Raw genomic sequence first — 26,359 nt, forward strand, 5'->3', positions numbered from 1 at the left:
TCAAATACGCATACTAAGTGCGTGTAATTTTAAAATTTATTTCTTCTTCAAAAAGATTATTTCTTCACCTATTTATTTCTTAATTTCCGTATTTGACATTGGTATTTGACTGCATGAGTTTGACTTTGACACTTGTCATTAATTCACTATGAGCTAAATTTGTATTTTGTGGTTGTATGTGAATTATAAATAAAATTGAAATTTGATATTTCATATTTTGTTATTAAACAAGTATGAATTCAGGTACGAATAAAATGGATTCAAACCTAACAGGTAAGTCACACTAACGCCATTTATGCTCGTTTTATCAAGCTAGCCTTTAGTGTTTGTTTTAAACAGACGTGAAGACTACTTGTATACATCCTACACAACTTTATGTTAACCTTGTAATTTGTGGTATTAGCTATACAACTTATTAAATATAATATCATTTGTGTTACAGCAATAACTTTATATATTCATGTTTCAGGTTTGTGGGTGAACTTCTTCACTGCTGCAGGGATCCCATCGGAAGTAGCTGCCACATACGCCCTTACCTTTACAGAAAATAGAATACAGAATGACATGCTGCTGGATTTAAACAAAGAATATCTAAGAGACATGGGAATAGTAAGAATGGGGGATATCATAGCTATATTAAGGTGAAGTGCAAATTTTACTTGTAAATCTTCATGAATTTCGAGTTTCGTAATGATAAAAAACCACTAATTATCTTTTCTATGTTGCTTTGATTCTATCACAAACTTGTACATTAATTCATTTCATTTATTATTTCTGACCAGACATGCCAAACAAGTCCACGAGAATACTGCCAGGGATAAAGTTCTGAGCACCACCACAGTAGCCAACAAGGTCCCTGTGGCTGCAGTGACCGGACGATCAACTGTGACACAGCCATCATCCCGTGAGTAGTGTTTATTTAGAGCCGGTATCACAGCTTCTGGATATTCTGTTTGGTTTAACTCGTAAAACTGCAGTATCAGATATATGTGAAAATTTTCATGGCCTGTGGTGTTCGAGTACCATCAGTTGAACCACCCAACTCAGTTGCTAGCAATGACATAAGGAATATAATTATATATATATATATATATATATATATATATATATATATGTATGTCAAAAAACATTATATATGCTAGCAGGGACACTGTCAGCATGTGGTTATATTGACCCTTAGATTTTAAATTGTATTTTTTTCCACGTAAATAACATGTTGCATAAATTATTCATGGACTTAGGTTAGGTGTCAAATAAAATATTTATCAATCATTGCATGTTCTTCAGTTTTAAGTTTTATAACATATAATACAATGCTTTGACAATTTTTAAAGACTATGTTTTTTTTTCATATATTTTTTTGTTTTTTTATTTAATTTTCTTTTGTATCTTTTTAAGCTGCCAGCAGAATTCTAGAACATTACACTCGAAATCCATCACGGGACACATCTCCTGTGACTGTGGTGCAGCAGAAGAGGAAATCAAATGAAATGGAGTAAGTCACTAGACTTTATAGAATCCTACTTCCTATCCTACTATCCTACTTCCTACTAATCCTACTAATATTAAAAATGAGAGAGTTTGTAAGGATGTGTGTGTCTTTGTTGCTCTTTCACGCAAAAACTACAGAACCGATTGCTATGAAATTCGTTCGTAATAGCAGGACAAGTGGAATAACATGTAGACAACTTTTATCCCGATATTCCTACGGGATACGGACGTACGCGGGTGAAACCGCGGCCGTAGCTACTATGATTTATAAAACATTTTACCAAAGTATAAAAACAAGTATATTGGTCAGGTCTTCTTTCTCTTGACAAAAAATGGCGAACATAATTATTTTTCAACCCAAACTGCCTCTGGAAGGCACCAGATATGAAATAAAAAAAGTCTTCAAAATCAATTCACCCAATCAAAAGTCTAAAAAAAACATGCGAATTGAGAGCCTCTGCCTTTTTTTTAAGTTAATTGAAAATGGTAAATTTTCTAAAGATTACAAGTGAAATAATTCACTTAGCCAATTGAAATTGATACTTGAGTATCAATTTGAATTTTGTTTAATATTTTTAATTATATTTTAAATTCTAAATGTTTAAGTGCATTTAGAATCCAACTATTTAGTACCTAGTGAAGTCACGGCGACGGCATTCTGGTCGACTAGTTTATAGAAGATAAATCAATGTAATTTATTTTACAGCCCAGAGACAGATCTGAGCATCAAAAAGGCGAGGCTGATCCGCTTTAGCGCCACACAACCAACACAGGCATTGCCCACGAAAGAAAGTAAGATATTTTATAAATATTTATAGATGGCTAATGTAATCCCTACTTATATTATAAATGCGATAGTAACTGTCTGACTGTCTGTCATACAACAGTTATAAATATACGCTGGACCTGTGTATTTAATTGCGGTATGAAGCTTGTCCCGGTTTTCTTTTGTGTTACCTATTCCTTTTGTGTTAATCTTAAATCATCTAAAATTTCGCAAAACGGCTAACTTTAAATTTTTTTTTGGATTTTAAACCGAATATTAAATATTTTTTGTTGTTTACAGCATCACAAAGTAAAACAGTGTTTGCTCGGCTCGGATCCACAAATCAGTTGGAAAGCAAACCAGCTCAGAAGGAGACCAATAAGCAGGTTTTTTCGCGCCTCGGCTCCAAAGATAAACCAGACGCGGTCATGCCCATAGAGAAAGATGCGCTCAAATATGAGGGTATTTTGAAAAGCCCGCCCGTCGTGAAAAGAAGCTTCACAGTCACCACAACCAAGAATAATGTTAGAAAAATTGTCGTTGGCCGCACAATGCGCGCGGACGAAACACCAATCAGCGTTAAGGAAAAGCTCGCCGTTTCCAAAGCCAAGTCGGTGAAATTTTCAAATCGTGTCGAGTACAAGGAAATTGAAACCAGCCAGAATCAAGCGAAACCCAAATTCACACCTGTGTTTAATAAACCCGAAAGGAGGTTGTCTATCCCAGAAACGAATAGCGTTAAAGCAAGGCTTGGTGCTAAAAATGATAAAGTTACCATCACAACAAATATTTTTAAACGACTTGGAGTGTGATGTAGATCACATTTGCAATAAAACTGTAAATATTTTTCGTCCTAATTAACTTTGACAGTTCGTGGTGTCTATGGTTAGATAAAAAAAATAAAAAATAAATGAAGATTGCCAGTTGCCAGTATCAAATGAGGAACAATTTACATAGTTTATGTAGGAAAACCTACCAAATAATTATGTATACTGTGATATTACACATGACGCATCACGTTTTTGTTTTATCTGTATATAGTAGTGATACATTCATCTTGGATGGTTGGTTTAAAGAAAGTAAATTGTGAATCGGTTAAAAATGTGACCGCAAAATAGAATTAAGACTTAACATAAATGTGTAGACAGTAGACATGTATTGTATACAGTGATTTTCTTTGAAATCGAAGCTTTTGATTTTCAATTATAATAAGTTTTCTTTAGTTCGTTTGAAATTAATTTTGTAGTGTGCTTCTGTGATGTATTGTGTTATATATAACTGATATTTGTTTCTTATCAGGTTTCGCAGATCCATGTGAGAGATTTATATGTAAATAAAAAGCGAATCGTCTCATCCGTGGTTTTCCTCAATACAGAGTACACTTAATATAAGCAATGATCTAAACGATAGTAAATAGCCTCTGATAATAATCTATTCAAAGATTGACATTGACAGTATCCATCCTCTGCGGGATCGGGAATTGCCAATAAAGAATAAGAAGATGTGAGCCACGTGGCTTAATTTGATATTGCTTTGTGTTTATAACTTAAAAGGTGGCTAATGAAAGTGCATTTGTATTTTATAATTTAAACATTGTGTTTAGCAATACGTTATATTTTATTTGTATTAAAGATAATTTGTTTTTCTTGACATGTTCTGTTTAGTTTAGTGCATAATGTAAGTTTGTATATTAGTCAATAACTCGGTAACATGAAAATTAAGCTGTGTTTTATTTTAATTAATACCTTTGGTATACTTTTTTTTTCGTATGTATTAATATATTTATTGCCCGCATCTTAATATATTTAGGTAATTAATAAAGAAGACGCAAGGAAGATAACGCAAATTATTGATAAAATATGAATATATTCTCTAAAGTGCCTCACCATTAATGAATAAAGTACGAATACTAAGCAGTTGCGATATACTAAAACCCCTTGAAAGTTGAACACGTAAGATTTAAAGTTGATCGCAAAATACTCAGAAGAGAGGAAATGTAAATATTATATGCTTTATTTATAATTCGAACGGATAACAAAAGCCAAAAATTATTTTATTATGTTTAACTTGAATATACTGCTGTCTAAATGAAGGTATCAAATTTCGAATTAAATTCATATCAAGCCTTTTTGGTAATAGTGCGGATTCAACATCGTCGCAACAATACAATTATAGTATATATGTACTTAAGTCTGTCTCTCACATACGCACGAATATGCAAGTCTAAAAGTGTAGGACGACATTTCCTATACAATTGCGCAAACATTCGAACATTGTACGAAGGTTTGTTTTGAGTAGTGGTGTATTAGTATCATATGTGTGACCGGCGTTCTAATATTTTTAGTTTTAAGTCTCCTATAACTTCTTTTTGTGTTTTCATAATGTAAATATTATATGGATTTTTTTTAATAATTAAAGCAAGTTAAAACTTTAATGATTTTTTATTAAGAATTTGAACTTTTTTGAAACTTCGATCGGAAAGGTTGATAAAAAGTGTAAGTATTTTATAAAACATATAATCATATTGTAATCGACATGACCACGGAAACGATGATGAAAAAATCACTATGGCTTAATCCCATTGAGCGAGATCCTATCCAGTGTATGAAATATTAATTAAACCCATATTTTTACGTATGTTGAGGCTAGTAAAGTAAAGATGTTTTAAACTCGCATCGTATAAAATGGTGGATGTTTGGATGATGGCGACAAAATTGTATTTCCGAACTACATTTTTTCTTTAAAATTTAGGGTTCCTACTTAAAAGGCTACATTTAAGTTAAAAAGACATGTTAGTCGGAAAGATCTTTAAAACAAAATATGGTTTCCTAAATAGGTTTTTTGCTATAATAAATTCTTCGAAAATCGACAAAGCATATTTAAGGCTACGTTACGCGGGCGGAAAGTTATTAAATACAATTAAAATGTGGGGATAATTTTGTTATTGTCCCATTATCTCGACTTAAATGTGTATTTAATATTTATGTAACAAGGAACTTCGTTCCTACCTCGTGTCCCACTGCGGCAACACCACACGGTTCAGTAACTATTTAGTAATCCGTGAAGATCGTCAAGAATTCCTTGTTAAAAAAACAAATGAATCAATGAATTTTCACCGTTCGACGCTTATCGAAGTTCTGACACATTATGCAATATATATTTTTATAGAGTAAATGGAGTGGAAAGTTCAGAGCTAAAGACTAACGTTATCACTTCAATTATTTATTGAAAAGGTTTGAAAATAATGCGGAAGAGATGCAGCTATTCAATATATAATTGGAGTTGGCTGTCCGCTGCTTGGTTGGTTCTATTATCTACTTAATTTTAATTAAGTTTCTTTTTTGTTTTTTTTAAATCGTTTACGCAATGTCTTAGTCTCGTGGAATTTAGAAACTCCCAAACGTGGTGTGAACTAAACTTGAGACTCCATTACTTTTCATCTTTTTACCCCTATACGACTCTCCTGATTAAAAAATAAAATGCTTAACATTTTTTGCTAGCTACCTAAATGTTCAAGTAAATGATGCATGGATACATGTGAGAATTAATAAATGATGCTTTATTGTACACAACAAAAGGAAATAAAACAAAATACAAAGTAAAAATACGAATTGCACAATAGGCGACCTCCTGGCTACAGAGCCATCTCTTCCAGGCAACTAAAATAATGAGAAAATACAGAAAAAGCGTATAGGCAGTTGATTTATATTTTAGCTATGTTATATAAATAAGTGAAGCAGAAATTACATAATACATAAGTATAGCAATACATAGATGTAATAATAAATAGTAAGTATTAATAAATAAAAAAAAAGTTTTATTATTTTATATTTGAAGGTAATAAATAATTAAATGTGTAGATTAAATAATTAAAATAAGTAATGTCATATTTCAATTGAAGAGGAATAATATACAATATTCATGTATATGATATGCCGAATGAGGAGACTGACTTTAGTAGCCTGACTTCAGTAGTCCGCTGTATGTTTTGTTTCTATTTAAAACATGACATATTATAATACAGTTCACCACAACAGAAATGACCCAAATAATTTGACATTAAACTTGACAATGGTCAAGTCATTATAATGTGATATTTAAACCTGATACGTGGACTTTCTTCGGGCGGTTTCTGTGCACATTTGGTTTCGGTCAGCGAGCAAGGTTCGCGGTCTAGCGAAAGTCCAGCCTAGTCAGCTAGAGCAGGTTAGGTTACTTAAACTATATATATTAGTATGTAGGCTTATTAGACTCATACATCAAATAACATAAAAAATAACTATTGAAGGCGCAACTTGACAGCTGGCTAACAGGCGCATGAGGGTAATTATTATAAGGACAGACTCTATTGTACGATTTAAAATGGAGTACCTACCTACCGTAGAAAGCGTTATTTTCTTAAGACAAAAAGCTCTATATATTAGCAACAAGCTAGCAGCAAAAATTGTTTTGATCTCGAATAATTTATACTTATAATTCTGCTACGGCTTATGGCCTGATATTTCTTAAGATGCTTACCCAGAAAATTATTTCTGCAAATGTAAAAAGTGAAGCATTTCTCAATTTAACGTTTTCAATCTATCTTTCATCATAAAGCACTTGCCATCACAAATTGACCTTCAATAAGATTTCAGTTATAGGTACCATAAAATTGATCATGTTTTGGTTATTATGTCAAGTAATCCATATTAAATACTTCCAAAGTTTATTGTTAAAACGTAGGTAACGAATGTAATATACCTAAGAAAATGTAAATGCTTATCTACTGATATAATAATTATCTATTCGTATACTAATTTCTTCTTGTTAACTACATATATTTTGAAATAATCCATTTGTTAATAGGTAACATTTTTTGTATCATCACTGTCCAAGATAGGTGAGTTCACGATGACAATACACAATGCCCAAGCTCTGAAAATGATATAATGTGCGCGGGAAAAGTAGACTGTCTACGGTCCACAGTACAGCAGTATTCAATATAAGCTTGCGCGCCGCCCGCGCTGACGCAGTGCTTCTCTTACCCTCTTGGACGTACGGTCGCCCGCAATGGGGACGAAGGTAAATTGTACCGTTAATTAATGAGTTTTTTTTTAATTCTATGACGCATTATACGTCACAGGCAACAATGTTTTTTTTAAATTGTATACGAAGTACGCAATCTATTTATTGTTTGTTTTTATTTTGTGATTGATTGAAAAATTTAATGGACTTTTTGTTCCATATTATTGCTAAATTATTTGTGAAGGAATGTTAAGTATAATGATATTTTATTTTCAGGCCTTAATATTATTCGTGTGCTGGATGGTGGTAGATGCACAACCTGTGTCTTCAGAGAAAAACGTGAAAAATGTAGGAATTATAGACAATATTAGTGCTGAAAGTGTTTCGAGGTTATACCACAATGTTCCAGCCGGCGTTTACGCAAGTGCCACTCCATATGGAGCATATTCTTTCAACGTGCCGTCCTTCGTCGCCCCAAAAAGTGCTTCAGGAAAAGAGGAAAGTGTCATCGTCCCAATAACAAATAGTTATTTGAAGGATTCGTACGGCAATCGATTTGTTGAGACACCACAAGCATTATCCTACAGATCCTCTATTCCACAACAATTTGTGCAACTGCAAAGTTTACCTGCACATTTGAGCCAACCTCTGGTTTCACCTTCTGTGCAATTTAAACAGTCTACGCCTCATTTCTTCTCACCAGGGCAGTACAATGTTCAAAGCATACAAGGTGGACCCTCTGCCAATATCGGTCGATATACCGTGCAACAACCTATTGGATATAGTAATGTACAAAGTTTTGCTCCCAATTCAGCTCCGTACAGTCAGTTTCAACCACAAGGGGCTCAACAGCAATCGGGTAATAATAGAAATGTCTATGCGGGTGCTCTCACTGCTGATAATAATTATAAGATAAACACTGAACCAAAATTTCAACGGCTACAAGACGTTCCCCACATCGCTTTTTTTTCAAATGAAAGACCAATTGCTAATCAACAAACAGCTCAAAGTGGACAATTGCAACAATTGCAACAGCTACCGAAACAGACAACAGTAACAACAGTTGTTAATGGCAAAAAAATTGCTTTGAATTTGGTAACTAAGCCCCCTCTGCCTTTGTTGGACCTCAGCCTTCTTGAGCCGTTGACATTTGCAAATCCATTGGTGCCGCAAGTTCAACACTTTTTACCTAGAATAAATCAGGCAACCTACCATAAGTTGCCTAATGTCAATGTTGTACAAAATAAAAATAATCAAAACGAATTCATCGTTCAGAACACAAAAACGTACAGTAGTGACGAAAAACCGAAAAATGATGCCCCAAAAAACAAACAAAAGAAAATTATACAGAAACATCAAACTGATGAAGAAAAAGAAACACCTGCAAATCCAACGATATCAGTAAATGGTGTTCCCAATGAAAGCCCAGAGTTTTCTTATGAAATTAATTCACCAAATTACAAAGAAACTTATACAGAAAAGAAAGTTAGCTATAATAAAGAAACTGAATCAGAACCTAAGACCTATAATTACGAAATGAAGACGGAAAATAAACCAGTGCATTACAGTTATGAAAAAAATTCTCAGAAAAAACCAGTTCATGTAAGTTATGAGCATACCGAGGAAAAAACGCCAGTTCAATATAATTACGAAGAACACTCGCAAAAAGAACCTGTGCATTATAATTATGTGAAAACTTCCAAGGAGCCGGTGAGTCACGTCCATTATGAAAATAAAAATCAAAATCCAAAACATCTTGTGTATACGCTTAAACCTGAGGAACAAGATCACAGTGACCAAGAAAAGAGGGTTCAGCATCATCCAAGAGAAAATTCAGGTGAAAGTTCAGATGAATCGTATGATGAAAACAATCAAAACGAAGACAACGACTCTCATGAAAGACCGAAAAATCACGAGCATCATGTAGGGCATCAGGTACATGTAGGATCTCCCAAAAATACCCATCACCATCCCGAACACAGACAAGTTCAGTATTATCATACAACCAACCAACAAGATCCAAATTTAGGACAACATCACAACACACCTCAATCTTTTGCACAGGCACATAAAGACGTCCCAATTCAACATGAGCAACAATATTTCCAGCCCATAGTCCCTGAATATGAGGAGGATATAAGAATACTTCCCGAACACAAGCCCCATGAAGCAATAAGAGTGGATCCTAATCAACACATACGAGTAAATAATAATTCACCGCCACGACCACAAAATCACCCTGCTACTTATGACTATCAAGAATCATTGTATGCATCGGCACCGATAGTAAAAGGTAAACCTAAACAAGACACAAGAAATAATGATGACTCTTCAGAAAACGCAAAAGAGGATAATGATGAAATAATTGCAAACATGTTTAAGGAACAAGAAAAAAATGAAGAAAACTTTGAAAAGAGTTACAAGGACGCTGCGTACGGGTTCGCTGCATATGACGCACCACGGATGGATATCGAAAAAGAAATATATAATCCGGAATCTTATGGTGCTCCACGTTATTATTCTGATTACAATATAGCTAAGAACCCTTTCCAGCAGTATGAATCTGAGGGAGATGAATTTCCGAAATTTGCACGATTAGATTACAAAGATACAAGAGACAAAATGCAAGAGGATTACTACCTAGATTACGCGGTTAGTAGGCCAGAAAGCCTCCGTGATAGATTCCGTAGTAAGGAAGGATACTACAAGATGTTTAAAAAGCAAAAACCTGACTATATTGCCCATGAAGATGAAGATGATAACAAAGAAAATGCAAAATACACTTCTAGGCCACAATACGAATACAATGAACCAGAACAAAAACAAAAACAACCTTATAGAAAACACAAAACGAATCCCGTAAACCATGAATATGATTATTCCAGTGATCATCCTCGAGACGCATCCGCACATGCCACTCGTCCTCATCTTAGGTATAAAAGTAAAACACAATTCGTAGAACCCCAATTTCAATACGGTTTTGAACCAATATCATTACCCCAACTTTTAGATAGTGAATTAGCTGCTATGGCTTCCAACGAGAACCCAAAAAGTGAAAAGCAGGGCACGAGAAAAAAGATATACAAAGAAAATTTATTTATTAAGAAAACTAGCACGAAAGGTGCAAAGAACAGTAGTTGATAATATATTTTTTAATTTATTAGGCCAAACCAATGTTAGATTTAAGTGTTATCTTATTGTTAAAATAAAAAAGAATAATGGAAATGCCTTTTTATTTCTAAAGGAATCGTTGAAGCCTCTTGCGCAAGAAATACTTTCGCTGTCGATACATTACGTGAGATTGATCTTTTTTGTAATTCTTCGAAATAGTAGTTTGTAAAAAAAGCTACTCTTAACAAAGTCGCTGACCGTGGTAGTTGTAAAACATCAATTTAGCATGCTTCTGCACTCAGTTGTGACAACCTGAGCCAATACTGGGATGTTACTCAACAGTTAATTAAAATAACTGAGTACTAAATACAATAAATATAGCCGTAAATTAATAATAGTAATGTAAATTATATTTGATACGTATTTATAACAATGGATATTATTTAGTCAAATAACAAAGTTTTTATATGTACTTAATAACAAAATTTTATTACATCTAATCCAACACAATACATTAGAATTGAAAATGCCAAGTTTAACCCTTTTTTCGTTAAGGTTTAACAATGGCATTTACTCATTTATTCAGTTTCAGGTGCACTGTGTATGTTTAGATAAGTCATGCTATTTCTTTGGGCTTTTATATTTTTTTATAAATATCGAAATTAGTTCAATACCACAAAAATATATTACACAGTCTCTTTATTATATAAGCAGGAAATAGATTTCGTAAGTATTTTAACTATGTACAATCCCTTAACTAGAAAGAACCAACAAAAGCCAGTCTTGTTGTGGCTTTTCACCCACTTGTCCATAATAAAATTACAAAGAAATAGACGTCATACTCTGAACACTATTGGCTCAGTGCTTATGACTTCGTATTTAAAGCGAAAAGTAGGGAGTTCGAGACCGGACGAGTGTGCAAGAAATAAACGATTTTTAACTTTATCGGCTCACTATCAAATCACCACTACTCGAAACGGTGAAGGAAAATATACATAATATAACGGTGAGAAAACAAGCATGTCGAAGAATCAAAAGTTCGATGACATGCGATATTTGACAACCCGCACTTGGCCAGTGCGTTGGATTTTGGCCTGAACCGTCATAAGAGGCCTGTGTCCCCGCAGTGGGAACGTGTATGGGCTGATGATGAGACGTTAAATTCATCTGATCTTTATTGTAGCTAATCTCTGTGGCAAGGTTACATGAAACTAAACAAAAAAATCTACGTGGTAAGTTAAAAATAATAATGCAATTTGTTAATTTAAATTAGTCTTTATTACAAACAAAATACTGACACAAACTTACGGCTAAATCAACTCTACTAACTTACAAGAGGATCTATGAAAATAGTATTTTTTTATTTGACTAGTTGTAATGTTATGAAAATCACATTGAAATACAGTTTCTCAATAAATCACGTATTAAAATAATAAAAAAGTGTTTATTGATATTTTTTGACGCTTTGTTATCTCTGTTTTCTATTATCCTCTGTATCAATTTCAGGAATTTGATGCTTGCGGAATAATCTCCAAGTCATAACCACCGTCGCTGCACCGAGTGTTAAAGCTAGAACGGCTAAAATCATCGCCGTGGTAGACAGAGCAAATTGATTGTTTTCAGTGGTAATTAAATCAGCTACCAGAGCCACCGGCCTCAGAATTTTTACCACAGGCTCACAACCTGATTCTCTGACGTATTTTGCCCATGTTCTATTAGCGTATGTAAGTTCTCTAGGTTTAGCAAACGGTCTACGACCTGGCACTGTTTTATTTGCTGTTATTGTAATGTTTCGAAGTTCATTGTAACGACAGTAAAGATTTCTCTTCTTTTTATTACCTTTTACTATTATATCTTTTTCAGCGCTCTTAGCTCCAATTAAAACGTCCAAATCACCTTTAATCATGTTTGCCCAGTCCCACATTTCGGCGATCTTGCAATCACAAATAAACGGATTCCCGATAAGATTGAGGGAATGAAGCTTCGGATTATTCGAGAATAACTGTGGATCAATTGACGTCAAATTGTTGTTGCTTAGGTTGATTTTCTCTAAATGGTTCAGCCTGTCCAAAAACGCCAAACTTCCTTCTTCCGACCTTATTTTATTACCAGCCAAGTTCAAGTCGGTTATATTCTCTGTATTTTTAAAAGCGTCGGGAGTTAAAGAGGTTATGTTGCTATTACTAAGATCGAGAACAGTAACTTGTGATAATTGTTTTGGGAAGAGGGGCCCAGATGCAGGAATAATTAGTGGGTTACCACCGAGTTTTATTTCTCGTAAATCCATATATGTAAGATTTTTAAAGAAGGCATTTGCGTTCAGTGGTCTTTTTAAACCACAGAATTCCAGTTCCAAAGTTGTCAGTTGTGTTAAATTACCAAAGAGGCCAGCCTCTAAAGACAGCAAGTCATTACCCGATAGAACTAATCTTTTCATAGAAGTCATATGGGAAAAAGTTTCAGGTCCAATATATGACAGATTACTGTAACCCATGTTAAGGTACTCCAATTTGTCCAATGGAGCGAGTAATCTCGTAAATACATTCACAAGCGGATTTTGTGAAATGTCTAATTCAATGAGATTTTCAAACACATTAAAATTATCAGGTAAATTTCGAAGGCCGCAGTTGCTTAAAAATAGTTTTTCAAGTTTCGGCAAAGGCGCGAGAGCTTCTTTCAAATCAGGTGCGAAAAGAGGATTACCCGATAAATAAAGAGATTTCAATCTAGTGGCGTTAGCGAATGCTTCGCCTGAAATAGGTCCTTTTATGTGGCAATTGGACAGATCCAACAATTCCAAGTGATTGACACTATTACCCAATGTAGCAGCGACATCCAAATCGAGCAATTTATTGTCAGCTAAAATTAGGGTTACCAAATTTGTGCAATTCGAAAATGTATCTTCCGATAAATATGTTATACTTGACTTTCTTAAATTCAGGTACTCTAATCTCGTTAGACTTCCTAACACTTCTGGCCAATTTGTGTCCGTCAAATAGTTCCCTGCTAGTTCTAGATTTTTAAGATTGACAAGTGCAAGGAAAACGTTCTCAGACAAATACTTAAGTTTGCAATCATTTAATTTTAAGGTCTCCAAACTTGTGAGGTCATCAAATACTCCATCGTCCAAAGATATCAATGGGTTATTGGATAGATCGAGAGTAGTTATCGATGTAATGTTGTCGAAGAATTGTGGATTTATTATGGATATGTTACAATTGCTGATGTCCAAATATTGCAGCGTGCTCGATATTAGAAATGGTCCATCAGTATTTCCTAGCGGATTATCTTGAAGCTCCACATTTAAGAGTCCACGGGAATCTCTATAAGTAAACAAAACACAAAATAAAAATTAATATAAATCAAACAAACAAGGAAAACACAAAAATATTTAAGATAAAGAAAACGTAAAGTACATAATAAACATAAAACCTAATCGCTGTGGCCATACTGTGGCGACGATAAATTAAATTTAATAATTTCGGTCAACAGCTTACAACGCTGTGTACATATTTTGTACCAGCTTCAATAACATATGAATTATTTTTTAATGTATTCCGTGATACTGTACGTACTAACTACCTCAAGATATAAAAAAAGATAAAGAAATTAAAAAAAAAACGAACTTAAAAATTGATATCAAAAAGCACCAAAGTTAAGAAAGTAACTGCTAGGGAGTGAATCTTATTCTTATCGCCATTGATATTTTTTTTAAAACATTAATACTTTTCAAAGCATCTCCACTTACATTATCTACATTCTGCGTGATCATTATCTAATATCGACATCACGAGTGGTAAACAGCAATTGCCGCTTGGTTAGTGGCATGTTTGAATAAATTGCTATCATTTTGTCATCAGACCCATCATTCACTGGCTAAGTGTTAACTAACAATGGAACGACGTTGATATGACAGAATATAACATATGTTAAATTCTTATTTACTATAGTTTATACTAATAGACAATATGCTCGTGAAGTTTTTAGACCATTATTGTTTTGAAATACCTACTTTTTTATACCTATATAATACACAATGTCTAAAAGTGATCTAGATAATGCTTCTCTGCTGGGAATTTCCTTTTTTCAAAATCCTAAACATAGCACTTACACAACAGTAGAGAAATACAAATATAGTGGCTAATAGGGTCAATACTAATATAGAAAATACTAACACGAACGCCTCGGGCTCCACATAAGTGATGTTATTGCCGGACAAATCAACATCTATTAGATACTCCAGTCCTTTGAATCCCTGCCGCTCGATTCTTGTCAGTCTATTATTCGCAATTTGCAATCTTCTCATCTTTATATCGCCCGGGAATGATTGGAGGCTAGTGATGTTGTTTCCATTCAGATCGAGAATGTAAACGCTCAGACTGAGTTCGTCGTAGGGTACATCGGTTAAGTTGCTTTCGGAACAGTCGGTCACCCAGTTTATCCTGAAGTAGTGGCAGTCACATTCGTCTGGGCACTCCCGCTCGAAGCTATCTCCGTTGAAGCCTTGGCCGTGTTTAAGGAACAAAAGGCTGAGGAACACGATAATTGTACGGGCCATTCTGATATTGTCGATAGTATGAGCGGTGTAGTATTTAGTTCGTTAGCTCACCCATATTACTGTATCTGAAAATGAAAAGAAGTCATATTACATATATATAAGAAAAACTGAGAATTTATGTAATTAGTGCAATACTATTAAATTTACATATTGCGGAATTTGAGATTTTTAAATTTCATTCGTTTTTTGCTAATAAATAGGTTTATACTTTTTATATATAGATCCGAATCACGATCGTAAGAATACTTGTTCAGAATTAATTTCTATGCAGCGTAAAAGACACACTTGGGCACATCTCTTTTCGATATTCTATTGTAATAGTGGCCCAAGAGGGGATTTTGGGATTTACTCGAGCGCGTCAGATTATTATAAGGGAACGTACCTTACCTATTACTAAGTACCTCCAGAAAGTATGAGCAATTGATATTGGTGGGTACGCTCACAGGAGCCGCAGGAAATTAAAAAATATCGATAATTCTTTAAGGTTACGCTTAAATTGTTAGATTAAAGAAATTTGGAATTTTTATGTTGTATATAACCCGTAATATCTTTATCTGACGCGCTCGAGTCATATATTTTTATATTTTACCTTTCATTCGTAGCCACGAAATTACTACATAAATCGTAAGAATAAGTTATATTTTATTTCAGTGATATGCCAGAGCATTCAAAATATCAAAATCTAACGTGCTTGAGTATTTCCACAGCCCCGTTTTTCTTTTATAATAAAAAAAAAAATCAAAAACCATTTTCCACCGCTAAAATTGTAAACACTATAGGACTTTTTTTCTTGCTATCGTACAATCTGCGAATTCCAATAGGTTTCTGGAACGCTCGAGTACATACACATTTAGAATCTTGGGCTCCCCTACTATAACCGGTCTGAGGTATTCTTTACATCTCTGGCCTGAAGTAGGACAAACAGGCACATTGATTATCGATTGTTTAGTAATAGAGCGATAATAATGATGTAAACAATAGCATACACCCGTGAATTAATGAGACGGTATGCTTGTGTTTTTAATGCAGATCGGTTATCAGTTAACGCAACGTTTCTGAAATAATTTAATTTTTGTGTATTGTAGAGAAAACTATTTTTTTATTTGAATACATATTCCGTCCATCTTTTCTCTCCCTAAAGTTTTTAGATTCTGTGAGCTGTCATGGTGGCGACCCACCTCATTGATTAATGTGATTTTTTTTGTGTTCGATTGGGAATTGTTGTCATTTAATTCCATTTAAGAATTTGCAGTATTACCTCCTTCACCAGGGACGTCTTCATTAAAAAAAATCAATAAATCTTTATTGTAGAAAATAATTATTTTAAATGCAGCAGATGGGCAAAGGTAAATTTCATACAATACAGTATAAAATAGAACACAGACCCTTTTTCTCGTTAATATAAGTTCTTTATTTACGATAAATAACAAAACTGTTTACCTTATAAATTGTACAATATTCAGAAAAAGAAAGAAAGAGAGAAGAAGTCAATCTTTTCTACGTAACTACAAGCTATTTAAGAAATAAGAATTAAAATAACAATGAATGAGGTGAGTCCACATTATGTGTAATCCGACAAATGGCGGGACAATCGTAATGGCCGCCATCCTGCTGACCGGCTCTAACTGTTTCCCGCCAGAATTTTCCAGAGCCACTGTTAGGTCACGCGTTCGCTTAACAATCACATCATATCAATAATCCTCGACTTGTGCTTTATAAACAGTTGGATTAGGTACGTCGAAGTAGCGTTGATGTACAGCTTTTTTATCTTTTCATATTGTTGTTAAACGTGGAATAAAATTGTATAGAATCTGATTTCTTATCTCGCGCTATACCTGTTTGAGAATTTCGCGATTGTTATGAATTATATTTGTAGCATAACCTAAAAAGTACAATAAGTTTTGAATTGATAAACAGATAAATAAAATTTTTAATTCCATAAAAAAAGTTATCATAACTATTTCCGAAAATATAAAACCGATTTTGATATGATTACATTTAATTATATTTTCACCAGAATAATAATAACTGTTACCACTGTAAAATGTTCATAATATGTATATCAACCAACATCGGATTTTTTCCTATATTCATTTCAAATATTTATTGATTAAATCATTTTTACAGTAGGTAGTAGCGTTAAATTTGCCATTCCAAATATCTACTTACTTCTTACTTACCATTAACACGTATATTAAAAAGAATAAGAAAGAAAGGGAAATTCATAGTACCGGTATTAAGAAACTGCATTGAATTAGTCTTTGTTTATTTTTACTTTTGGTTTTATTATCGTTCGGTTTGTGGTATTTGCATAAGTCGTTGTATAATAAAATTGATTTGCACTTTTTGGTTACATGATTAAATTACGGTTACGATAACAAGGCGAATATTTAACGAATGTAATGAAAATCAAGCATAATGTTGATGTCATCATGTTGTTAGATTTAATATCAAACTTATTTAACACCTCAATATACTTATATATGTACACTTATAACTATTACGTATATAGAGGTGCAAAAACATATTAGCGAAGAAGTAATTGGACTATTTTTGCAATTGTAATATGCATAAAAATACTATCATTCTAAAGGAATGAATTCTGCAGGTGAGTAAATAAATCATTGGGTAGTTTACTATACAAATTAATTGATGAAAATACGATAAAATACCGGCTCAGTGCAGTGTTGACTATGGAAAATATTTAGTTTTTCCTTCTATTACATTCGCAAAAGCACTAAACCAAACAATGCAGCTTGTTTACTTCAGTTGAGCGGGAGTGGCCGCTTGTAATCACATTATTCAACTGGGCCAAGCATTGTTGATAGAATTAGTAAATTGGATAAAATTGTATCTATAGATATATCTGTTCTATAGGTACTTAGTCATAAAATTTGATGAAATAAATTAGACGTATATACATTACTACAAAAATATACAGATGAATGATAATATGAATTTTATCTAAACGCGCTAATCTGAAGATCTACTGGCCCGATTTCAGGAAATATTTTGTGTATTCAGAGAGTGGGCTTTTGTGTACACATTGGGGAAAAAATCTTTGAAAAATGCTTCTATAAAAAACTCTTTTTTTACAAATTTTTGTTTATTTATTTTTTTTTTTTTAGCCGATGTTTCCCTAGCTAGATCTATAAGAAGTCTGTTTATAAAGCAGAATTTCATGTTTAAAACTGGAGAGCTCGATGCCAAATTCGAGGAGACCTTTAATATTACACCTTTATTATCCTACACATAGTTTCAATTTAATTATTTTCTATAAAAAAGGTCACCGACGTTCCTGTGGGGCTATACACTCTAAATACTAAAGTAAGTTTTTAAGTTCGTTTTCTTTTAAAACGACAATCCTATCAAACACAAAAAATAATCACGTCGATCGGAATACTCATGGTTTTATAGAGTAACAAAATCAAAAAATGTATATTGGTACAGACGATATGAGAACCACCTGCGTTTTTGGAAACGTCGGTTGAAAATGAGGAAATAAAACAATAGAAATAGTAGGTCTTTTACAAATGTAATAATATCATGTAATTTATACCTAATATGTGGTGATGTTGGTACTCTGGAGGTATATGATGAAGGTTATATTGGTGATTAGGAATGTTATATTAGCGTTCCTTAGGATATCAATATTGGTAAAGGGAATTTTATTGCCGCGTTTGATTAAAGTTTATATTGATAATAAGAAGGAATAAAACCTTAATTGATTTTCAAACCATTGTCAAACCATTTTTCTTTATATCATGCATATTAAATATATAAAATTGGACAAAAAAATTGCAAATAGGGCCCTTAACAATCAATCATAAGTGGAATTTCATACATTATTTCTCTCTACAAAGCCTTCCCTTTACGTGAACTTGTCTTACAGGTTTTAAACATTGCGCACCCGCATGTATTATGTATTACTTTGGTATTATATTCTAGTATTTTTATTTTAAAAGTTATCTCATTTGTATGACATATCAGTCAGTTGTTTATTTTTATATCATAAGAATTTCATGACGTCTTAAAAAGTTGATACACGATTCGTTCATCAATGTTTAGTAAGTATATCCTACAAGATACAACGTTCTAGGATATCTCGATTAACTTTATCTTCATCATCACCTAAATTACAAATTATAAGTAATGTATATTAATTTTTAAACGATAAAAAAAACCCAACCCTAATAATCAATCCAGAACAATAGAGCCATCTTTAATTAAAACAAAAATGATTCTCATCCTTTAGGTACCTAAATGATTTGTACGTAAACAATTGTCCTTTTCGAGCGAGCTACTTTAATTTACGTTCAAATACTGAATTTAATAAATACAAACAATGCTACGAGTACATTTAAAACAATTAAAGTAAAAATCAATAAAGCGATAGATGAAAATGCATAAACAGGGAAACTGCGTTATTGCGCCGGTCGTCACTAAAATGAATGAATGAGTAATGCAACGTGGAATAGAACAGACGCTGCACTTGGCCCGAGGTCGCGGCTAATCGTCATGTTTTTCCGGGCCGGTGCATATATTAAGCAATCACTTACATGAGCTGGCAGCGAAACGATGTACGTGCACTCCTGACGACTGACAATATTGTACTGATCTAGCAAAGAGTATAGAATACATTTATTTTCTCATACATGCATGCTGACCCAGCGCTGGTACTTGGCACTGGAAAGCTGCATCCTCCCTGTAATGTTCTGTAGTCGCTGCTTTAATTGCCTTCAAGATTTATATTTCGTGACGGAGAATTTTAGGGTATTATTAGTAGTGTCGGCTCTGAATTTGCGACGAACAATTGTTTGAACAAACCATTTAGGGTTAAGCAGAGGTGCTAACAGCTAATTATGCCCTTAGGCAGTGGCGCATATATATACCTGCGCATTTGCCGCCAGTAGGCTGCTCAAACTTTGTTCGTAATAATATAAGTGTCACGATTCTGAATAAAGGCTAGAAGCTGATGAAGCATTTTATTCTGTAAGATATAATAAATTTCAAATTTGCTAACACCTGCTCTGTCTGCCGGAAAATCTGTCTGCTCTGAGGTATCGACTTTGTATAGGCACAGTTTACAGTGTAATACCTATATACTAAGAATAAATGTGTATCAAGACCAGTGGCGATAAGATTTCACAGCAAAAAAATAGTCCAAACTTCCAAAAATAGTAGAAACCAATTGGAAAAGGAAGGGAATATAATGAAAATGAAAGATAAAATTATATAAGGTCGATCCTAGGTCAGGAAGTGCGAGCCATTAAGAGTATAAGTAAGACTTGATGCTTCAACTGTAGGCAGGACACCAAACAATAATGCCAGGCCTTAAAATAGCTTACAATTTCTAGTCAAGTTTCATTAGAGTACAACAAAACCAATTGTATTATGAGTATTCGTAATGACGCTGTTAGACGCGTGATTTCAGCTGTTTTTAATAAATTGGTAAACTGTAAAGTTTTCCAATATTTAATGTGTTTCGTAAATCATTGTTATTAATTTTAATTATAAACATTAAATATATGAGAATAAAATCAACGCATACTATCTTCATTGCTACACCGACTAAATTCGAATGGTCAAAATATTAAATATTAATATTTGAGTAAAGGAAAAGACTGGGAAGGGTAAGGAAAAGGATATAGGCCTCCGGCTCCCCCACTCGCCGAACGTAACACAGCAGTATGCTATTTATTCTGTGGGGGTGTGGTACTTCCCCTGTGCGAGCTGGCCCAATTCGTGCCGAAGCGTGCTTGATTGACTACCACAGATACATTCTATGCCGTAAACTATTTTACAAAGTGGTTTTTATACATTTACAAACTGTTTTTTTTTTTAATTTTTAAGTTATGAATTGCTTTTTTGTTGTACCATTTACAATTTAAATTAAAGTTTAAGAATATGTATAATAATAAGTTTAACAATAAATAATCACAAAAAGAGAAAATAAGCATGAAAACGTTTTCGTATTTAAAACAAATTTAATGTGCATAAAGGCCTGATTAGTATTTTTTTTGGGCCTTTTTAAAATATAAAGTCATCAATACAATTTATAACTTATTTTTATGAGTACCAAATACATATACTAGCAATAAGTTTTATGTAGAACCTACATACTTTAAAATGATTTTTAATTATTTTGAGTGGACTATTTTCGGATACTGCGTCACATTGTATTATAATCTACATCATTCAATAAAGAAAATTAAAAGAATCGAAAATTAAAAAACAGTTTTTATTGTACAATAATCTAAAATATAATTCATTTGTTTCGAATGGAAGTTCTTTATTTTTGACGCATGATCGTAAATATTCGACTTTTTTGTGATTTGTGACACAGTACTAGGTAGCAAGCTGTACTTCAAACTGTAGTGTAGGTAAGTACATAAGTATATAATCGTGCAGGCAGAATTTACCTTTGATTTCGAACGTGACCCGTTATCTAGTTTGTATAGTTGATTGAAGGTAGTAGTAATAAACTATTTGTGATGTACCATAGATAGGTTATCCTTTATATACACATAATAATACGGCGAGGACTCTACTCACTAGTTACCGCCGGCAGATGTTAAGAGCTGTCTGCTGTATGACAATGTAGACTAAGTAACAGTGATTATTACTCACGCGAGGAACTGCGAGAAACATTTGCATGAATTTAAAACGAGGCAAATTTTCGAAGCATTTATCATATATTTATAAGTTAGTCTATTGTATTCTTTGATTTCATATCATGAATATGAAACATACATATGTTTGTTATTAAATCAATCTCCAGTGCGCGTTACTTCGTGAGTACATGCAAACAAATATGGCAATACTGTTTTATTGCGTTCCATTTAAACTGGACGGAGTAACTAGGTAGTTCTTAATCTGTGCATTCAAGTGACAAATTATTTCAATACTCAACAGATTTGTCATATTATGTCAAATGCCAGCTGTATTTTGTAATGTTTGACAGCCGCGGCTCGCACGTAAAAATTGCGAATTAAGATTAAATTTTTATCAAAATATTTGAAAGGAACGACAGAAAAGCCAGTAGAATAGAGGGGAAACAAATACGTATTACGTACATTTAATTGGAACCTAAAACAAAATGTCGCAAAACGATGCATCACCATCGTCTGATGAAGAATCTTTGAAGAGTATTTATGATACCGCTATGAAATTGTTTGATAAAATTGAAACTGGAAACGAAGCAACCAACAGTGATGCAGTCCAGGTAAGGGCGTATACTTGTATTGGTGATAATCTTTATTGAAGCCTTCCCAAATGGGTTATAATCTCTGTATTATCAATTGATTTATAATTGAAACGATTTCAAAGAGACTGGTCTGTACGAAATTACACCAATTTCTTCAAATAAGTATATCATGTTGTTTAATTCTTAGTTTTCATGTACATTAGGTACCCATCTTTAAAATTAATTTGTTTCGCTTTGATATAATAATAAATATTATTTTATTTTATTTCCTAGTACACAATTCTTACCTATTTTAAGTTTGTGCTGCATTGATTTCAGATGACACTAAAAACAGCAATTTCGAAGTTTGAGAAGGCAACAAATTTAGTTTCCCTCTCAGGAATGTTTAGTAGGAATGAAGCTTTAGAGGAGCTACCCACAGAAACCCTACAGTACCTACTCTTACCTGCGCTACTTGGAACATTGACTTTGAAGTTGTGTAACCAACCTAGAAAGGATATTATAACTGTAGCCGAGATATATTTTAGGTATTAATGTGTAATTTATTCAATTATGTATAAGTTAAAATATCACTTCTATAATTATTTGTCACACATGTAGAAATGAAAAGATTCAATATTGGATAATTGCATCTATAGCACATGATTGTATATGCACATTATATAGATAACATACAATAGCTGATTTATAAATAATTAGTTAAGTAATTCTTGAAATAAATTATACCCAGATAATTTTATGTATAGTATACTAGCTTACCACCTGCAACTTCATATTGATTTTGAAGTGGTTAAATAGGTATTATTATACATATAAACCTTTTTCTTGATCACTCTCTCTCATCAAAATCCATTGTGTAGTTTTAAAGATCTAAGACACAGGAAACAACTTTGCTATATAATATATAGTAATAGTGATCATTCAAAAATTTAAAACACAAAATATGTACAATTTCAGAGATTTTTTACAAAGGTGCAAAGACTATGGGGTGACTGACGTAGAAGTGCCTCAGCCAAGTGCTAATGATGATAATACTGTGTCGAGGCCACAAAGTGAACAAGCCAAAATTGCTACAATGGTGAGATATTGTTTATACATGTTAAAGTATAATATGAATAAGATATGGTTCTAGTTCTGAGTTGAAATATTTCTTGTCAACAAATGCTTTAATGAATTGAATGTATTTAAACCATAATATTGTATGCTAAAATATTAATATGAATAACATTTGAGATATATATTTTATTTGATATATCTATTTATAAATTCTAATTTATATATTAGAATATATTCCTAATGACCTCTTATGCAATACAGATTTATTAAATAGTTAAATAGTGAAGAGTTTTATTAAAACATAATCTATGCTTTTATTTGCATAGATTATGTTGTTGATGTATGTGTAAAATAGTATAGTATAGTATTAGAGTAAAATTATTTGGATAACTCAACCAATAATAGAAAAAGTTTTATATAAAAATATTAATAGAGTTGAGAAATTTTGAAAGAATAGAAAAAATTTGATCACGAGGCAGGATTCGAACCTGCGTTTCTTGCCTAACCGTAGCGTAAATATTAATAGAGTTTTTAAAATTTACAGGTCCTCACAAGGGAAGCTAAAATTAAGAGGTACAAGGAAATGAAGGAACTCAAGGAGAAATTGAGTACTCTGTCGAAAGCCATGGAGTCTCCAATTGTAGATGAGCAGACAAAAAGAGAATATTTTACGACATTATTGTTGAATTATGTGAACCAAGCTGTGGAGGAGATTAGCAGTATTGAGCAGGAGAAACCCATTTTGGAGTATATGGCCAAGCATGCGGGAGGTAAGATAATGGGCAAAGATTTTTTTATATTTCATTCAAATGCCATGTTTTAATGTCTTTGTTGTTTCAAATATTGGCTTCAATTTAGTTATTTATTTGTATAATAGTGAAGAGATTACATTGCAGCCATCACATCAATAAGGGGGGGGAAAATGTGTTAAAAAAATTCTTATCAAAACCTTAATGTGTAATTTTTTTGAACAATATTCCCAAAAAATGTGGAGGAAACAGTAAAATTGATTACTGTTTCTTATAATTTTGTAACTGATAATTGAATGGGTGTCCAAATGATTGATGGGAATCTTTTTGTGTTTGATAGGAATTAATTGTCACTTGGTTCCACTTCAGAATCTGGAGTGGTACCTTCCCCAAGAGACGTTAATGACCCATTTTTCAGTAGGAAATATTTATTTCAGAACTGAAGGCAAGCCAACGCGAGCGTGCGCCTGCGCTGAAGCCAGTGATAATTACTCGCGACGCGATACAGAAGGCGGTGTACGGCGCGGGATATCCCTCGCTGCCCACACTCACTGTGGAGGAGTTCTATGATAAGCGAGTGCGGGAGGGCACGTGAGTGTATTGTGCATTTAATTTTTAGTTTTATAGCATTGAAATTCTTGATAAATTATAAATTATGAAAGAATAGAAAAAAAATTATTACAATGCCGGATACGAACCCGCGTCTTTTTGCCGAACCGTAGCAACGGCTGCTACGGTTTGTATTGTGTATTTTATTTTTATATCATAGCGGGTAACTGAGCTGGTGGCTCGCCTGATGGTAAGCCATAAGCTATAACCGCCGCAAACATTCGCAGAGTGGTGCCTGCGAATGCGTTGCCCGCTTTAGGGGGTAGGGGACAAGGAAATGATTGACCACTGGAGAGAAGTAATGGACTGGGAAGGGTGAGAAAAAGGAAACGGGCCTCCGCCTCGCCCACTACACGTGCCGAAGCGTGCTCGACTTCCACATACATAAACAAATACACACAGTCCTATACTAAAAAATATTCTAAAAACTACAAATGTGTTTTTAGTGCAATAGAAATATGTGTATTTTAAACCATTACATATTTTAAATAATAATAAATACAAAAGTAACTCTATCTGCCTGTTTGTCACTCGACGTCACATCTAAACAACTGGACTGACTGATTTAAATTTGGTAAATGGTAAGTTTGTGACGGGTGGACATAGTTTTTATCACAAAAATCCTACGAGAACAGAAAAGTGGGAACAGTCTTTTTGTTCTCATGGCTGACTACACGGGCCAAGCCAGGGGCAAGTTGGCGAAAAATAATCATAGATATTAAATTATTATTCTTGTATTATATTGATGTTTCAGTTTCCCCGCTGCTTCAAACATCCCGCACACGACGATACAAAGCTCAGAAGCTGATGCAGATGAGGCGGAGGAAGTAAGAAAGGTATCTATTTAGTATAATTACTATTGAATATTTTTATCGCCAAATTGTATGGTTTTGTGTTGATTTTTTGACATCATTTAAAGGATTTAGTTAAAATTTGATACCCTTTTGCTTTTTAATGTGTCTGGTTGGCAAAATGGCTATATTCAATATTGCTGCAATATTATGTAGGTGTTATGAAATGCGAATTAAAAATTGTCATTTGTTTGTTTGTTTGTTGTGCCTATATACATAATATATATTTATCATAAATATAAATATTTACAGGAACGACTCGTCGAAGATGATGATCCCGAAGAATTAGAAAGAAAACGCGCCATGGACGAATACAAAGATGACCATCGCAGAGGTTGGGGAAACAGATACAACAGAAGTTAAATGCACCACAGCCTTCATAGAATTGTCGAACCACAGATGATATTGGACAATAAGAATTGTCAAATCATAGACAAGATACGAGCTGTCAAACCACAGACTAAATATTGCGTTGATTTTATTACCTTTTTTGTTGTAAAATGAAAATGTATATTGAGCGAAAAATGTAATTACTAGTCACGCCTTGAATTCAATATACTTTGTCTGTTATTTTTACGGTGGATAATACAATAAAATAAATTATATATAACTGAATATGACTTTAATTTATATGTTATTTCGCTTTACGCACTTTTTATAAAAGAAGATTACCTGACTAATAAATTTAATAAATTAAATGTTACACGGGTTAAGATTTTTTTAAGGGTTAAGAATATTTCACTGTTTTATTATTTGAGGTAATCATATTGAGGAACAGGAACATTAATTAATTGTATAGCATATGTATACTATGAAGCTGAATAGCTTGTTTGTTTGGAAGCGCTAATTTCACGAGCTTCTGGTCCGATTTTAAACATTCTCACACCACTGGATGTGTTCGTGATTCCCGTTCGTTTAAGGCTATATAGAAACCACTGGTGAAACCGGGGCTAGTTA

At 33.3% G+C, this 26,359-nt stretch overlaps 4 protein-coding genes across 4 annotated transcripts; 3 read left to right on the forward strand and 1 right to left on the reverse strand.

The window, feature by feature from the left end:
* Window positions 1–123: 123 nt before the first annotated feature.
* On the forward strand, window positions 124–3,975 carry LOC119829516 (uncharacterized protein C19orf47 homolog). Its single transcript, XM_038352066.1, has 6 exons — window positions 124–273; window positions 470–641; window positions 783–904; window positions 1,399–1,495; window positions 2,198–2,283; window positions 2,558–3,975. Exons 1-6 carry the CDS (start codon window positions 234–236, stop codon window positions 3,067–3,069), a joined length of 1,029 nt encoding a protein of 342 aa, XP_038207994.1. The 5' UTR covers window positions 124–233; the 3' UTR covers window positions 3,070–3,975.
* Window positions 3,976–7,274: 3,299 nt separating this feature from the next.
* Window positions 7,275–10,486, forward strand: LOC119829769. The gene is made up of 2 exons (XM_038352472.1): window positions 7,275–7,318; window positions 7,538–10,486. The coding sequence occupies exons 1-2, from the start codon at window positions 7,307–7,309 to the stop codon at window positions 10,400–10,402; spliced, it is 2,877 nt and encodes a 958-aa protein (XP_038208400.1). The 5' UTR covers window positions 7,275–7,306; the 3' UTR covers window positions 10,403–10,486.
* A 1,141-nt stretch (window positions 10,487–11,627) lies between these two features.
* Window positions 11,628–19,603, reverse strand: LOC119829301 (insulin-like growth factor-binding protein complex acid labile subunit). The gene is made up of 3 exons (XM_038351755.1): window positions 19,490–19,603; window positions 14,548–14,995; window positions 11,628–13,695 (listed from the first exon to the last, which is right to left on the reverse strand). Exons 2-3 carry the CDS (start codon window positions 14,928–14,930, stop codon window positions 11,841–11,843), a joined length of 2,238 nt encoding a protein of 745 aa, XP_038207683.1. The 5' UTR covers window positions 14,931–14,995; window positions 19,490–19,603; the 3' UTR covers window positions 11,628–11,840.
* A 2,253-nt stretch (window positions 19,604–21,856) lies between these two features.
* LOC119829667 (immunoglobulin-binding protein 1) lies at window positions 21,857–26,017 on the forward strand. The gene is made up of 7 exons (XM_038352285.1): window positions 21,857–22,155; window positions 22,456–22,664; window positions 23,095–23,215; window positions 23,738–23,963; window positions 24,380–24,533; window positions 25,306–25,387; window positions 25,655–26,017. Exons 1-7 carry the CDS (start codon window positions 22,030–22,032, stop codon window positions 25,763–25,765), a joined length of 1,029 nt encoding a protein of 342 aa, XP_038208213.1. The 5' UTR covers window positions 21,857–22,029; the 3' UTR covers window positions 25,766–26,017.
* The last annotated feature ends 342 nt before the right edge of the window (window positions 26,018–26,359 follow it).

The sequence above is a fragment of the Zerene cesonia genome, chromosome 10 (assembly GCF_012273895.1).
Source record: "Zerene cesonia ecotype Mississippi chromosome 10, Zerene_cesonia_1.1, whole genome shotgun sequence".
NCBI lineage: Eukaryota > Metazoa > Arthropoda > Insecta > Lepidoptera > Pieridae > Zerene > Zerene cesonia.